Source organism: Hemibagrus wyckioides, linkage group LG24, assembly GCF_019097595.1.
Source record: "Hemibagrus wyckioides isolate EC202008001 linkage group LG24, SWU_Hwy_1.0, whole genome shotgun sequence".
Lineage (NCBI taxonomy): Eukaryota > Metazoa > Chordata > Actinopteri > Siluriformes > Bagridae > Hemibagrus > Hemibagrus wyckioides.
The window spans coordinates 12,696,974-12,714,476 of record NC_080733.1 but is presented as its reverse complement, the minus strand read 5'-3'; the positions used below and the strand labels follow the sequence as shown (position 1 = coordinate 12,714,476).

The 17,503-nt window shown below is 39.5% G+C and overlaps 1 protein-coding gene across 2 annotated transcripts in view; it reads left to right on the top strand.

Moving 5' to 3' along the window:
• Positions 1-17,503, top strand: part of nfatc1 (nuclear factor of activated T cells 1) — a 39,312-nt gene that overhangs the window by 1,162 nt on the left and 20,647 nt on the right. For both annotated transcript variants that reach the window (XM_058378086.1, XM_058378085.1), the window contains exons 2-6: positions 752-1,775; positions 1,913-2,072; positions 5,464-5,666; positions 7,017-7,189; positions 9,119-9,259. In XM_058378086.1, the coding sequence (XP_058234069.1) occupies positions 752-1,775; positions 1,913-2,072; positions 5,464-5,666; positions 7,017-7,189; positions 9,119-9,259 (1,701 nt within the window). The remainder of the gene's footprint in view (positions 1-751; positions 1,776-1,912; positions 2,073-5,463; positions 5,667-7,016; positions 7,190-9,118; positions 9,260-17,503) is intronic.

Sequence of the window (17,503 nt, the reverse complement as noted above, 5' to 3'; positions counted from 1 at the left end):
GCAAAAAAGGTTCCTAATGGGTTCTTTGGACAGTTAGGGGTTATTTGCTTTCCGAAGGTGTTCTCTACTTGGAATGTTTTCTGATCTGGAAAACCTCAGCTGAATGGTTCAGCATATAGATTTGAAGAGTTTTCCCTTAGTTCTTAGACAGGAGGGCTAGCATGAACTTTTCACCACAGACAGTTTCCATGTGCCAATTAGGGCCTCTGTGAAATTATCATGTGCAGTTCCATTAAAACTTTTCCACTTTAGATGTAAGATTTGCTCGTTTCAATTCAGTGTGTATATACATGCGTTCTTAGGTAACCAATAAATTGTCAACTCAGTGTAAATAGTGCAGTCTGTGATTTAGAGTCAGTTACTGAGTTTTTTCTCTTTTTTTTTTCATCTATTATTTTGTCCCTGGTGTTTTGTGGTTTCAGTAAATCAACCAAATGTTTTGCTCTGTGTTGTCGGGATCATATACCATACCTTATATTAAACCAACTGAGGTTGTGTTTAGACTGACTGACTGGCTGAGTGAATAGATTGATTTTCCATCTGTTTTTGGGTTTGATGAGGTATTCTTTAATACAACGTTATTTTTAGCTGGGTATTTTTGGTTTCAGTCATCATACTTCCTTTGCATACTCGATGAGTATCAGCAGGGATGCTGCTTGTTTAAAGCATTCTCCAGCATCTTTCAGCCAGTTCATGGTTTTAGACATGCCATAAGATATGATATTGATTTACCATACATTTCTCTCTGCAGAAGCATACAGCTACACACCAAACATCAGCCTATCCCTTCCACTGAGCAGCCCTTGCCTTCCCACCCAGTACCACAACCTTCAGACCAGTCCCTCCATCTCAGTTTCTATCAGCCAACCATCATCATTCTCCCCCAGTGAAGACATGGGCTCAATGGGATACTACCAGTCATCTGGCCCAAATGGAGCGCCCGCTCTGGAAAGTCCACGCATCGAGATCACGGCTTATGGTCAGTTTCCTGAAGATGAGGTGGAAGAGAACAATGCACCTGTAGCTAAGCGTGGCAACTCCGTCGTGACTTTAACATTGCCTAGTGGTGAAGGTTACCGTGACCCCAGCTGCCTGAGCCCAGCTAGCAGCATTTCCTCACGTAGCTGCCACTCAGAGGCTTCATCATACGAGTCAGGCTACTCGTGCAATTATGACAATTCACCACAGAACTCCCCATGGCAGTCACCATGTGTCTCGCCCAAAGGTTCCTCTTCATTGCTGTCTGGAACGCTGGGCACCTCACCTCGCCAATCGCCTACCGGATCTCCCCGCACCAGTGTGACTGATGAAAGCTGGACAGCACCTCGTGGCTCCCGCTCCAATTCCCCTTGTGGTGGGAAACGGAAATACAGCTTCAGTGGCAACGCCTCTCAGAAGTACCATCCATATTCACCTAACCAGTCACCAGGGTTGTCTCCACAAACCTCACCTCGCCTCAGCATGACTGAAGACACATGGCTGCCCAACACCAACCAATACACCAATTCTGCCATTGTGGCAGCTATTAATGCTCTCAGCACAGATGGAATGACTGATATTGGAGAGGGGATTCCACTCAAGACCAGGAAAACCAGCATGGAGCATAGCGCCAGTGTGAGCCTCAAGATTGAGCCTGGAGGTGAAGAGACAGGCTCTGCAGAGCTCTGTCATGAGGACTACTCCACATCACGCCTAGCATTTAAAAAGGAGGGCTACACTAGCTTTCTCGATGTACCTCATCATCCATATTGGTCTAAACCAAAGTCATATATCAGGTAAAATGCAGATGTTCTCCATCCACTGATTTTTTTTTTAGGTTTAAGTCAACAGGTTTGAATTGACAATATGTTTTATTCTGTCAGCAACAGTTTACTAGAACAAGAACGTTTTGTTGTCACTCTCATTTTTTTAGCCCATCTTTGCCAGCTCTTGACTGGCAGCTGCCCTCCAGTTCTGGACCATATAGCCTGCAGATTGACGTTCAGCCTAAATCTCACCATCGTGCTCACTATGAAACAGAGGGAAGCAGAGGAGCCGTGAAGGCACTTGCTGGAGGACATCCAGTTGTTCAGGTATTTATCTACATACATCTCTTTCTGAATGCTGGCTTCCATCTATGGTTTTGTCTTCTTCCTCTTTGTAGCACTCACTGTTAACAGAGCTTTACAATAGTGGCCTTGGAAGTATCCTTTAATCCTACTTGGCTGGTTTCCAGACAGGCTCCTGTACAAAAGAAGGCTGTCTTGTAAACTAATCAGACGGGCAACATCCCTTTGCTATTACACTGTAATGAGTAGAAATCAGTGTTTGGTCAGTCTGAATTTTGCCATTTGGTCTCTGGTTCTTATTAGTCTTCTATTTTAACTACTTGTTTTCTGGACTAATTATTTGAAATAAATACATGCTTGATAGACAGATGATTGTCTTGGCAACTCTGTTCCCAATCAGCAGTGGCTGTTCAGAAGCTGGCTATATGGTTTAGCAATAATGCAATGCTAAATCTCAGAGGATTAGGTGAAATACTTCAGATGTTACACAAGACCACAAAGTCTTGACGACAGCACAGGCCAGTCAGTTCCGCAACAGACGTTTGTGACTCACCCGTCTCCTCTAAGTCTACTGCTTGGACCAATATCATGAATGAGCATAAGTCATAGCGGTCAGAAGCAAATGTAACTACCAGTCAGTAACCGTGGCATGATCACACACATTTAATGCACTCATAACCTGAGCCCATGGATCACTTTACCTAGCTAGTCGTGCGACACGGAGGAGAAATGGCGCTTGGCTTTGGCTCACATCTGCTTAAATGCTCTACTCCAATTCACATCTGTGCTGATTGAATAGTTCAGTTCAGCTTCATGAGGTGCTAATGATGCCAAACACATGCCATTGGGCTTCTCTCCTGTGAAGAACCCAGCATGGCTTTTTCTCTCACTCGTCCTCTATGTTTTTTCACGTTCGCCGCAGTTTCCGCCCCAGCGCACAGGCTGCCTTTTGTTTAGTAAAGTTCCCAGTGCAGCACTGACATCATGGGGGCCGGCGTGCAGTGGAGGCGGCCAGTCTGAACCACACACGTTTCTGGCTTCTGGCCCCTGGCTGCTGAAGACTGTGTGTGTGTGTGTGTGTGTGTGTGGGATGGAGGGGTTCTCAAGGGAGCCTCACACAAGGCTGTCCCGTCCCGTAAAACCTCCAGATTAGAGAGTGCGCTCTACTGTGCACACTCTCCAATTGGCCTTGATGGCACCTCCCATGTAAGCTTTACTCTAAGACTCACCATTCATCCTAGAGCTCTCTCTCTCTCTCTCTCTCTCTCAGTTTCTTATTCAAGGGATTTTTTTTAGACCACAGCTTACGTCTTACCACAAGATTCATCAAGTGGATGGTATACGTACGTGGCTGAACTTTCACTGTGCAACCACAATTACGAGCTTCAGTGCTTGCCTTTATCTCACTCAGGAAATTCATCTGATAGGCTCTGTCATAACTGGAAAGAAAGACAAAATCATTACAGCAGCTTTGATGAAGAAACAGAGTAAAGGTAAAAATGTCAGAGAAGGATTTGTTTAGAAGATGTTTTCTTGAGCTGTAAACAGAAAGGAAATAATAAAAAATGACTCAAAACTGAAAATACTGAAAATTTATGGTCTGCTGTTGGACTGGTCAATATGTCAAAACTATTTTTTTGGTAAAAATACTTCTAAATAAAGCTTTGATTCTGTATAATGGAGCTACGTCTCTATTAGAGCGAGGAATGTGTGTGGTGGTCTGGGAAATTTGCTGTGACCTTAATTTAGATTTTTCTGTCTATAACAATCTTTGATATAGCATGGCCTATGCTGTCCTCCTGCAAAGAGCCTGTTGCTTAAGAAGCCAGGTTAACCAACCTTGAGGGGGGAAAAAAACCAAAAAGCTGCTAGCTAAGTGTGACTACCTCACATAGTGAATCTTGTGCTTTGATCGAGTTGTTGGTATGTGCCATAGCTAAACATCACCTTTTTTTTTCTGGAGCCAGATACTGGTTATCAAAATATCCATAATGCTTTCCATATGCTATAGAGCTTTATATGCACTTTAGAGATGTGCAAAAGAGAAATATTTCACTTGCCGTCTGTAGTGTTCAGGATAATATAGAGTAGAAGCTGTCAAAATTCCACCCTTCACCATGTGATTAAAGCAATGGTGTGACTACATAAACCTTATAAAAAGTGCAGCTGAAAGGTGCAATAGGTAAAATATACAGTTAAGTAGGTGATTTTGATATATAAATTATTTTTTTGTTCCCTTGAGCCCAACCCCCCTCTTCCTGCTCATGTTCATGTCAAAGCTCTACCTATAGGATCTACAGAGACCCACAGAGTAGTAGTGTCTATAAAATGGCTGTCAGGAGTCCAATCCAAACACAAACAAGCATTCCAGATAAGAAGACAGTTTTCCAAACCGGTTTCCAAACACAGCGACTTAATAACACGTGTTGATATTATACCTTAAACCATTATTTTTGTATTATGTTCTACATATTTTCTCTTTTTCATAAAGATAAAATACCTATTGTTGGTTTATCCATACAGGCAAACTTACAGAAACTACTGTCGTTATTGTCTTTAGTAATCACACATAGATTACAAATACTGCAGAATTTACAAAACTGGAGTATTCCTTTAAGTAGGCTCCCTGCTGACAATAATTCTTCAATCATGCCAAATCAGGCCTCAAACTAAAATGGTTTCTGAACCTAAATTACTTCAAAATAATTCTTTCTGGAAACCTTTTTTTTAGAGGATTCTTGGAACAGATATCTCTCTAGACATTTTCCCAGTGCCCTACATACCTCTTTTTACAAGTTACTGAAGAGCACATGTCTGAGCTCTCCATATAGCACCCTTGTGTCTGTTACACAGAGATAGTCAGAGCATATCTCCAAGCATGTGAGCTTGAGAGCTGAACACAGTGCATGGAGGTGTGGACGAGGTGCTCTGCCCTCCGAGTCATGAACCCACAATCTTGGCATTCCTACAGTAGGTGATAATGTAACGAAGGGTGGGGAGGCACTTTTCCGCTCTCTCTCTCTCTCTCTCTGTCTCTCTCTCTCTCTACTTTGCTCTTGCCTCTGCCTGTCTAAACTGAAATGCCAGGCTTAAACATACCCGCTTGAATAAATATACAAACTTCACAACCTCCAGCTCTTCCCCTCCCTTGAGAACTCAGTGTGCCAGTCACTTTTTTCTGCAGCTCGAACTTGCCAAGAACTTGTACTCAAATAGTGTTATATATTTAGATCACAGATTGACAGTGTTATGGGATAATCATAGAGCATGACCATGTTGATTTCCAGTCGACTGACAGAAATTGTCATTTGTATAGCATTTTAAGTTGTAAGATATGGCCTGATTTTTATAGTAATAGTTTAATCCTTGTGAAAGACTCTACTGTAACTGTAAATAAGTGGGTCATATCTTTCAGCTTCATGGCTACATGGAGAGCGAGCCTCTGACGCTGCAGCTGTTCATCGGGACGGCAGACGACCGTCTCCTGCGGCCACACGCTTTTTACCAGGTCCACCGCATCACAGGCAAGACCGTGTCCACACCCAGCCACGAGATCATGCAGGCCAACACCAAAGTGCTGGAGATTCCACTCCTGCCCGAGAGCAACATGAGGGCCATGTGAGTGTGTCCCTGTGTGTGTGTGTGTATGCTTCTTTTATTATGGTGATAAAAGTTGGCATAAGAAAGGTTGTAAATTCATGATCTTGTGATTAAGAACTGTATAAAAGAAAGACTGAATATGTGTGTAATTAATTTTTAGTCTGGTTTTGTTACTATCCAAGTTTATTTTACAAAATCAAAAAGAAAGTACATCTAATTTAACAGTATTCCTTCTTTTATGACACATACCCAAATTCTGGTACAGGATGCTGTGTGCGTTAGTGTGTGTGTGTGTGTGTGTGTGTGTGCGAGCACGTGTGAGGCGTTTTGTGTGTTGTGGAGCTGCAGCACAGTGGGTTTTCTTCCCAGGAGCCACACAGCTCATGTTACACGAGGCCTCAGGATGTGTGGGGAGCCTCTAACAGGGCACTAGGGTCTGATGTGTAAGCGTTGCAGTAGCAGCTGCCCAGCTCAGCACTTTTTCTCTTGCTATTTAATGGATGGATTACTTAACTCAGCTTATATAAAACCCAAACCTCTTCGTATCCATTTTCAGCTTTGTTGGAAGGCCTTCCAGTGTGCTTGCTTGTGCATCATCCAAAGTGCTTCTTTGTACTTTCGCAAACACACAAAAAAAATTCCTACACCTCCTTTTGAGTAGTATAACGGTTGTTATATGTATTAGATTTGAACGATGTCTTGTATTTCATGATTTTTGGAGGCCATTTAGTGTAGACTGGGGAAAAGCTGTCTTTGATTCTTGCCATTTGGAACCACTTTACACGCTGTGGTAATGCTTGTAGGCCACGTCAGGGTTGTTATGGACTTTTTTTCAGAAACTCTTTTGAAAATTTGAACAGAAAAACTAGTGTATATTAGATTCTCGTAGATCTTAAAATTTCTCTAGACACTATTATTATTATTATTATTATTATTATTATTATTATTATTATTATACAAAATAATGTACAGATACAATACAACTGTGTAACAATAAGAATAATAACAATATGTTTGTAATAAATGCTCTTGAGTGATGTGAAATATCACAGTGATAGCCATGAGCAGCTTTGTGGCAGTAAAAGCAACTGAAAAATTCAACAGTATACTGTACTGTATACTGCTCTGAAGCTTTGGTTCTGAAAATTATGAAATTTTGTGGACTTAAAATTATGACACAGTTAAATGCCAGTTTCTTGGTTACTGGATTGGCATGCCTAATAAACCGCCTTTGTATACAATATATATACACCGAGTTGTCAGTTTATTACATGATCCTATCCAGTACTCTGCTACCACAGTGCATGCAGGTTTTATCTGGTTTATTCACAGCTGTGAAAGTTGTGTTCTCTGTTTGTTTTTTTAAAGAATCGACTGTGCTGGGATTCTAAAGCTACGAAACTCAGACATCGAGCTCCGGAAAGGCGAGACAGATATCGGGAGGAAGAACACACGAGTCAGGATGGTGTTCCGGGTCCATATTAACCAGCCCAATGGCAGGACCGTGTCCCTGCAGGTCGCATCCAACCCCATCGAATGCTGTGAGTCAACATATAATGCTTTACATGTGTCTGACTGTTATACCCAGGGACAGCTGTTATAAATGGACTAGCAAGGATACAAAGATAAACAAAAATCAATATATTGTAATATTTCATTTTTTGGCTCATACATCATATTATTTACTGTTAACACATATGATTTATTTTGGTGTCAAATACACAGCATGGTATGAAGAAGTGAGACTGGGGCTGATTTTTTTCTAGCCTAGACTGTAGATTCATACAGGCTTTCAGTGACAGACATGTGAAGTGATTACACAGAGTGAAATACCCCCTAGGTCTGATCACCATTTGGACTGATATTTTTCAGGTCTTGTCACATCATCAGCAGTGACTTAGTAGGTGTAAAATACAGACCTGGGCTTAGTGAATGTGAATAAGGTGAATCATTTACTCTTTCAGACTTTTCAGCTTCAAATAACAAGAAACTCTAAGTACACTAAAGACAGATTGCCCAAAGTACACCAGTACAGAAAGAGACAGGTGACAGAAACATAAGCTTAGGGTTTCTAAATTAAATATATATATATATATATATATATATATATATATATATATATATATATATATATATATATATATATATATATATATATATATATATATATATATATATATATATAATAAAAAAACCTTATGCCATCAGTGAGACTTTGTGCTACAATGCATTGCTCTCAACAGTTCCATTGTGGAGCTACTTGTCCATATTAGATTTTAGACTTCCAATATAATATCACCACCAGATGCTCATAATATTGAATGGGAGGATTAAATAGATTCTTCTATAGCAATAATGAATAACTTGCTGTTTTTATTATACAACCATAGATTTATATTTATGGCACAGGATCCCTTTGTAGGTGTAGGTCTAAAACTAATATGTATACACACAGCCAACCTGAAATACATATAGGCAATGTCTCTTCCAAATGATAAATGATTGACCAGTATTTTTATTTATTTCACTTTTATTCTATTAGTTTCTACTAGGCATTTAGAAAATCGATTAACAAGTAGGTAATCTGCTTTGTTCATGTCTGAATATGCAGTCTGGGCTAGAAAGAAATCAGGCCCAGCCGCATTCTGTATATTTTTCTTACAATTTTTGGTGGTGTTTTTTTATTTTAAGCTATTTTTATCACAGCAAATGAAACAAGGCAGGATTAGCCCTGCTAGCTCATCTCTATTAGCCATCCCTGGATACTGGATAGAGCATTTTAGACACAGTATCTTCCCTGACTGCACATTAAACATATTAAATATGATAAAAGATACAACATTATTACTGTAACTAGCCATATATATTTCAGGGAGATATTACTTTTGGCCTCCTTATTTCCTTAGCAATTGAGTATGACTTTCAAGACCATTAAAAAGAAGGCTTATCATGGATTTTCTTTTTTTAAATGGTTCTCATTCAGGCTCTGGCTCTGCTCTTTGCCATAAGTTGTGATATACTGTGAGGTAAATGAGAAGGATCAATTCACAATGAGCACGGCTCATAAAATAGGAGGGGTCCTGGTGCGTGGCCAGACACTTTGTGAAAACAGCAGCAGTATGAAACAGTAAAGAGACAGCATGCCAGGATTCATTTGCAGCCTCTTTCAGAGGTTAAGCATTTTATTTGTACAGGATAAGTTTATGATGCTACTGAATGATGCCAACTTTTGTATCATTAGTTTTAAAGATTCACTGATAGCTCATTCTGCTGCATTGTGTACTTGCCAGAGAAGTGTATGGCTCGTTACTGTTATGGTTCTCCATGAGAAATGGAATTTCCCTCAAATTAAAGATGCATTTAGCACATTTTAGGAACATGTTGTGGAAGACACGTCTGTACATTATTGACCTTTTTTTCCGTAATTTGGAGAATTTTTGACTTTTTTGTGTTCTGTTTTGTGTTGTTAGCCCAGCGTTCTGCACAGGAGCTGCCTCTGGTGGACAGACAGAGTGTGGACAGCTGTTCGGCCACAGGAGGAGAGCACATGCTCATCAGCGGCCATAACTTCCAACCCGACTCCAAGGTGGTGTTTGTGGAGAAAGGACAAGGTAAGAAACTGATCATACCTGTCCTGATACACTGAGATCCAGTGAGGCTCTCTGCTACTTAAAATTCATCCAGCAGCAACATATGTGTTATGATAAGCTTAGCCATTATAATCTATCCAGATTATGTAGGTGTGTAAGTGCAAGTGAGAATGTGTGTGTGTGTATGAGTTATGATACAGTCGTATATTCTCAATAAGATGTGTAAATCCTATGCAGCTAATAGAGGGGAGCCTATCTATCTATCTATCTATCTATCTATCTATCTATCTATCTATCTATCTATCTATCTATCTATCTATCTATCTATCTATCTATCTATCTATCTATTCATTTATTTAAACCTTGACATATTTAAATATCATACAAGATGTCCTGTATGTGCCTTTTTTTCTATCCTTAGAAAGATGTTAAAAAGATGCCAGGAATTAATGAGACATCTAGATTTCATTCAGAACGAAGTTTTTAACACGTCTATTCAAAGACGTGGAGACGAGAAAATATTTGTTGGTTGTAGACAATATGTGTCCAAAAAAAATCTTTGCCCTTAGGACCAGGACACAGGGTAAAAACTGACTTTATAGTATCCTGCTATTTTTTATATGTAAGTGTGTATTCACACACCAGTGTTTGTCTGCACGCTCTGTCACACCCCTTGAAGAAGAAAACCCCTCAGACCACTACCTCCCTGCTTCCCTCTCTCCCTCATTCCCTTCTCTGCCGTCAAAATATGCTTCTCCCTGCCAAAGAGCCACATGTGGAGCACATTAATGTGCTGTATTTTTAACCCAACAGATTTACATTTCCAGAAGTTTCCATTGCCTGCTCAGGCCTGGAATGAAGCGCAAACACAGAATGTGGCAGTCTCTACTGTCCCTAGTGCCTGGGCGTTTGTTTTGATTTTTTTTTCCTCTCTCTCTCTCTCTCTCTCTCTCTCTCTTCCGAGTTTATTCCTGCCAATCTTTTTTTTCTCCATCTTTTTCCATACGGAAAATAGCAGCAGTAGCTCCTGGCTGTTGATACCTGAGGTTTACAAACAGTAATTTCCTTGATGAGCTGGTGAAAAAAAAGAACAGGAGGGACAGGAAAGGACTCGGCTGAGTCGTGTAAACATGTTGGATTTCCTACAGCCTGGAGAACAAGGATGGAGGAAGTCTCTCTATTGTTTAAGCTGTGAAGAGAGACACGCTAGGCCTCTGAGATGCTTTAAAAAACACACACACAGTCTTGTTTGTTGTTGACAACAAGTACAATTTCTTCCTATATTCACTACAAATAGCAAACAACCCAACAACCTTATTCAGTTTTCTATGTTCTGAGAAAGAATGTGATAGATAACTATTTCACACTGCCAGAAGCCACATGTGCAAGTCTGTTTGAGATACTGAACCACCCGATGTGGCTCGTCACAAGTGATGATATAGCCGGGAGTTTGCACAACTCATAGGCCAGTGATTAAACTGAATCAGCAACTCGCCTTACTATTATAAAGCCATTAAGTTGTACTTCATCTACACAAGCATTATGGTTGAGCTGCAAGCACACACAGGAACACATTCACTGAAAGACACACACACACACACACGCACATGCTGTTAGCTATAATTCTCTCTTGTATGTTAGTAATATTTATAGACTCTAAGACAAACAAAAAACCCAAATCATATTTTGGTCTCAGTGTCAATCAGTGAGTGATGAATTTGCAGGAAAAGACTGGAATTGCAAATTTTGTTTTTGACATTTGTCAATCAGTTGTGAGCATTTTTAGCGTGTGTGTGTGTGTGTGTGTGCTTGTTTATGTAGAGGGCTTCCCTGTGTCTGGCACTAGTTGTGGATTTTTGGGCAATCCTTGCATGGAAACTCCCTTTTGCCAATCTAGCACAATCAGGCACAACAACATTTCTCTCTCTCTCTCTCTCTCTCTCTCTCTCTCTCTCTCTCTCTCTCTCTCCCACTTCTCAAGTTCAGCATGGAATATTTCTGCTTTTGCATGAACCAACAGCATCTGTGTTTGGTGGCTAAATAGTAGCTAACGGGGGTCTGCTTAGAACCTTTCCTAAAACAGAAACCCTCCATTTTATTATAATACAGTATATAAAACTCTTACAGGTTCCCCCTAATAGGTGACACGTTGAAAAACCTCTTAGTGTTTATGTCTTAAAAAAAATACATTTAAGATATACAATCCTAAAATTTATAAGAAGAGCCCTGGTTATGGTTAAGGCGTACATTTAAAAGTTACAAAATGTTGGCAAACGTTTTGCTGGCTTGTTAACAAACCTGTCTACAGGCTTTGATTAAAAATTATAATACTTAGTCAAATGCTAGGTAGCTTGCTAATAAACTTAGCTACAAAATATAGTAGCAACTTTGCCAAAATACCAGAATTAACATAATCCTGGCCAAATCTGGCTACTGTTTTAATCAAGAAAATATAACAGTTAGCCCAATTGTAGCTAGCTTTACTAAATCCCCTAGCTACTGCTTTTTATTAAACAATACAGTAACGTAACTAGCTCGTAGGCAAACACGTGTAGCTCTTTATCCACTATTTCAGACATCCCCACTAGCCTTATTTTTACTTGTATGGCTTGCCATATTGCTTAGCAAAAAACACTAGATTTATTTACACATAACAGATTAGCAACCTACACAGCGCTGTGCTAATGTCAACAAACCTATTAGTTAGCTCTATTAGGGATATCTCAAATGCTAGTGTGCTAATAAACTTGAATGGTGAGTTTAATTAGAGAATATACTTTATAATTTTATATAAGTAGTGTATTAGCAAACCGGGCTAGCTATTAATGCCAAACTCTTAGTGACCATGCTAACTTGTAAGTTTGTTAACCTTAGCATAGAGCTGAACTGTTGTGTGTAAATAAAACTTGCTCGGTTGCTGTTAGTGTAAATAAACATGGTGTTATGAGGTAAAACAGATTAGCTGGTCACATCTGCTGAATGTAATGATAGAAAGAAGATAAATGAGAGTGAGCATCACAGGACAAGCCAGAGCAAAAGCAAAAAAAATAAAAAAATTCTGATTAAAGCTGAGTGAAGAGGGATCTCCTCCAGTCTGACTCATACTTAGGGAATCTCTTTTCCTCCCTCCGTATCTTTTTCTCGCAGTTCTAAGCAGACAAATTGACATCCAGCAGGATACCAGCTGCACAAACAGCAAATATATCTCTACAAGGGTTTTGAGTAATGATTTAAAGGAAAATTAAAATAAAAGCATGACCCATAAGAGCAAAACAGAAACTTGATTTTACTGTAAATGTTAGCCATGTTTCTCAGTAAAGAGGCTGATTTGGAAGGAGTAAATATATATATAAATATATATAAACCTGACTTCTGATGTTTACACAGCTTTGAGCAGTGAGATGAATGAATAATGATTTAATGTTTTGTGCTCCTGATTATTACAAATAAATACATCAGAGATTATTTTACTGCAGTCAGAAAAGGGTATAAAGTTCGTAAAATGTGGTTAGATTTTGAATATAGTTTATACAGTAAATGACTACAAATCTAACCCTGATCCGTTTTTTTTCTCGGTGCTTTTTAAACAAATAAAATCAGTGTGTTTAATTGCAGCTACTGCTGTCACACAGCGTTTGGGTTGAGTGAATGAAATCAAATAAATTGGTGTAAATGGACACTAAAAAGGAACTCCGTAAGACAATATGTGGCTTGTGTACAGCGCAGCTCACAGCACATTTGGCTTTTTAGTCATCACGTATGCCGAAGATAACATCAGCAGCGGTCTTTACAGTATGTGTGTGTGACTGTTTGTGTGTGTGTGTGTGTATTTCTGGCTTCTATGCACTTAGAAATCAGAGCGCAATCAGATCTCAGGGCGTCCTGTAGCTTTCTTTTTATCCAGCCAAGCTGATGGTTACGATAAGACCCAGCCGAGAGATTAGCGTTCACTTTACTCTTCATCTCTCTAAGTTGGCATTCCTAAATGGCTATCAGTGATGATGTTGAATAGTCCTTAAAATATTTGGCACACACAATTGTTGACTTTGTATGACTTCAGCCAAGGTTGACTTCTAAGGTAGCCTGCAGTATTTTTCCATTGATTGGGAGAAAACGTGTGTGTGTGTGTGTGTGTGCGTGCATGCACATGTGTGTGTGCGCGTGGGTGGGTGGGTATATTACGGATCAGTGGGGATTCCTAGCAGAGGGAAAAAACACAAAAAGAAATAGGCAGACACAAAGAAACTCCCTCATGAAGAAGGAGTGCTTTCACATCTGGACTCTTTCACTGGCTGCCCAGCTGCTGAACTACTTTAACGTTCCGCTATTGAAAACCATTTAAAATGCATATTCAACATAGTCGAATTCAACCAAATATAGAAGTGCATAACCTTTTGCAAAATAGGAATAATTATTTCTATCTTTTTTAGACATCTAGATGGCATATATATTTATAATTATATCTTTAAGGAGTGACCTGTAACAGCATGACATAAAGCGTTTTATTCCTCTTATTCCACAGCACACAACATTTGCCAACCATCACATTTTATTAATTAATCCTAATCCTACTTTTATTTTTTAATTTATCGTTATTTATAAAGTAATATAAATTGTTCCTCTGGTTATAGAAGCTATAAAAAAGTCTTAACCCTAACCCTAACCCTCACCAGGCTCTCTCTCTCTCTCAAAAACATGATACTGTGAAAGCAGAAAGCACAAAACCCTTTTTCCTGAAGCCCTAGCAGTTAAAGCTTTTATTAAGACATTAAATCCACCACAGTCGCTGTTGCTCTTTGTTGTTTTTAGGATGTCTCTGAAGTCTGTGTGAGAATGTGATGTGATGATGGCTGTTATGATCATTGTACTTAACAGTAATTATTAAAGCAAGTCGGAACTGATTCAGCTGAGACAGTCTGCTCTGCTGTTACTAATCTAAATGTGGCCTAATGGTTTTGTGATGAATATCTATAAATCAGAGCTAACAAATTGTCTAAAAGGTCTGGAACCTGGTACAAATTACCAAACAACAGTTTCTATAATAAACATACTTTGCCAAAACATTTAACTTGATAAGGTGAATGAAAACAGATTTTTTTCTACAATCCATGACTTCTTAATTCAGTTTATGGTGAAAACATGGTATTTTGGGTTTCTGGCTAAAGTTATGAATCATATTCAGAAACATTGTTCCAGTTGTCTGATTAATAAAGCTGATTATCATGATTCTTTTTAGCTAGAGCACTTTAGCTAGAGTGTACTTGCAGACTTTAGACCACATGAGCCATGTGAGCTGTTCTGAGCTCAGTTGTTTATAATCTTCATCTCATATCTACTCTTTTCTGTGTACTTAAGTACAGCTGTATGGCTCCTTCCAAAGAAAGTAGACAGTTTCTTGGCCAGTCTAGCCAAGTAGACAGTCTGGATTGCAAGTCTACCCAGAGCGAAAAGTCTAGCCTGCCATTAGCAATGTTTGTTTACTGAGAATTTGAAGATGGCACCCACCTTACATGTACAGTATAGGAAAGACAGGCAGTCTTTTTTTTGTTGTTGTAACACAGCTGACACAGATTGAGATGAATCATTTTTTTAGCATCCACAATCTGTCTGATTACTGCATGTGAAAGTGTCTGAGGTGGAAAGGGAGGATCTTCTTTGGTAAGATAGAATAACGTCAATAGAGTGTGTCTGTGTGAAGTCACCACTGTGAAGAAACCACTTTACTGACCATGTGAGCACCACTGAGGACCACCTACAAACCTTTCCAAGAACTTACTGGAATAAATGCGAGGATATCTTGTTTACTTGTCACTTACTCCTAACAAAACACTTATTTGTTATTTTCCTATTTCAACACAGCCATGTTATTTTCTATACAGTCACTATATTTTGCTTTGAAACCCACATTGTCTCACAGTGCACCAGAAACTGGTATATGCGTATACAGGAAGATGCAAAGAGCCAATCAGATATCAGTATCAGATGCAAGTATTAATAGTTCCATGACTGAGACTCTTTACAGTGTACACGTTTTTTTAAGGAAAACCAATCTAGTGAAGTAAGTAATGCACTTGCAATTCAGTGTATAAGCCAGGCTCTTTTTACAGTATAACAGTAGCCATGGTACAGGCTATGTGTGCAGAAATTTCTATGCATGAGTCATCATCCATTAACTGAGTGAGACCAGGTATAGAATGGACGACAGGCTCAGACAGTTCACATTGATCTTGGCTTTTGTTTCTGTCTGCCACAACACTCCAAAATGAATTCTTTATGGCTAATCTGAAGGGCACACTGCCCACCAGTGGCTTTGGTTACAGCTAAACAGTATAAAATAACCAAGGCAGGGAAGCCTCCGGAAAAAATGGCGAAGTGAAGTAAGAGTCCATTGGATTAAGTTGCAAAAGACATATGTGAAGTGTTAGCTGCAGTTTTGCATAGTTAAGGCTTATTCTGGCATGCCAAATTAACTTAGGCACTTTGTTCATTTATATGCTCAGGAAAATGCTAAACTTGGCAGCAAAATGCTTTATGGGGAATTAATCATCCTGTCATAATACTGCTTAGGCAGTTAAGGGTCATTACAGAGGCTGGTTGCGAGAACGAAGTTGAGAGAGTTTATGTGTAGGTGTGAGCTCAAGTCAGAGAAAGAGGCTTGCCCGGTCTGATGAATAGCCTGCAGTGACTGCTCACTCCTTCTCCATAATAGAAAACAATCTCCACTACTAAAACAGTGCCAAAGACTAACTGTCCCTTGACACCTTCTTAAACAATAGCCTGTTTTTATGCAAACTGCATACAGTAGAAGCAGAGCTTCCTGATCAGCACCAGTTCTTAAGGTATCTAACCGGTCAACAATAGCATACAGTATGTCACAAAAGCAGAGAAGAAGTTCACCATTTTGGGGGTTTTTTTGTGTTAAACTAAATGTAACATTCAGGAACGAGCACTAGGCAGCATTTGACAGGTGCAGATAGACAAATAGGCTTGTGGTTAACCTGTCCACAGCTGCACCTCATCAGTATTCTGGAAAACAGGCAGGCTAAAGCAGCTGCAATTAGGGCCATCCCTGTTTGACTATTTCCCAGTCTGTCTGTCTGTCTGTCTGTCTATTTTTGCCTTTATCTAACCATACCTGTATATGGATTCAGTTCCTGTTACCATATAGCACATAGTTAGTTTGAATTCTGTGTATAGTCATATGATCTGAGTAGTTTAATGGATAATTGATGCACACTACTTTTATGAAAAGTACCACAATGTGTATCAATGTACTTGATGGAGAGCCTGATGACTGAGCCTCACAGCTCCAGAGTCTGGGGTTCATTCACAAATTTGGTTTACTTTATGGTTAAGGGTATCTCCCTATTTCCATAGATATCCTCCAGGTCGTCTAGTTTCCATCCAGATTTCTAAAATCAGTCAGTAGATGGACTTCACCCAGTGACTTCTGCCCAGTGTTCCCAGGATAAAGTCCATTGCCACTGCAACCCAGACTATGATATATTGATTTCTAGGGCTGTTGTCAAGTCTACCATTGTCCAAAACCAGGATTAGCCAATATCAAGTCTTAAGGGGGTTTAAGGCCAAGTCAAGATCAATTCCAAATGAAATTGAGACCTAGTTAAGATTGAGACAGAAAACCATCAAGTGTTTTTTTTTCTTCTTTTGCTTCAAATTGTTGGCTTCATTCATGCAAAGACAACATGAGCATTATTTTTACAAACTCTTGGTCAGGCCCAAGACGGTATTTAGCAAGACCGATGCCCAAGATGAAGACAAATTAAAATAGAAATGCCAGTTAAACTGAGACAAATAAAACAATACAGAAAACATCTTGAAGCTGAACTCCTATAGCTCCTGAGGTTTCTGAAACTGAATGAATGGATGACCACTAATTTGACCACTTTCCCAATTTGGTCATTCCTATATTGCATAACAGCCTACTTGGGGGGGGGACTAGCATGAGCTTCCTCTAAGACATGAGAAGCCATCACATGTTCAAATTGCTGCTTGTGCAAAGTAAGAGCCAGAGGAAAGCACTTTCTGACAACTTCCACATCTTTTCAGCATCATGCCACTGGAATTTGACCTCACAGTCTGGTGACTATAGGGAGAACACAATTCTGTAGTAGGAGACCAGGTTGGCATATTTAAAAGCATAGCACTAACCGACTAAAATTTGTTTATGTGATGAAATGTTGCTCAAAAATTATTAGTATCTATGTGGCCCTGAGTGTGTAAAGATAAGATTTTGGACAGAGC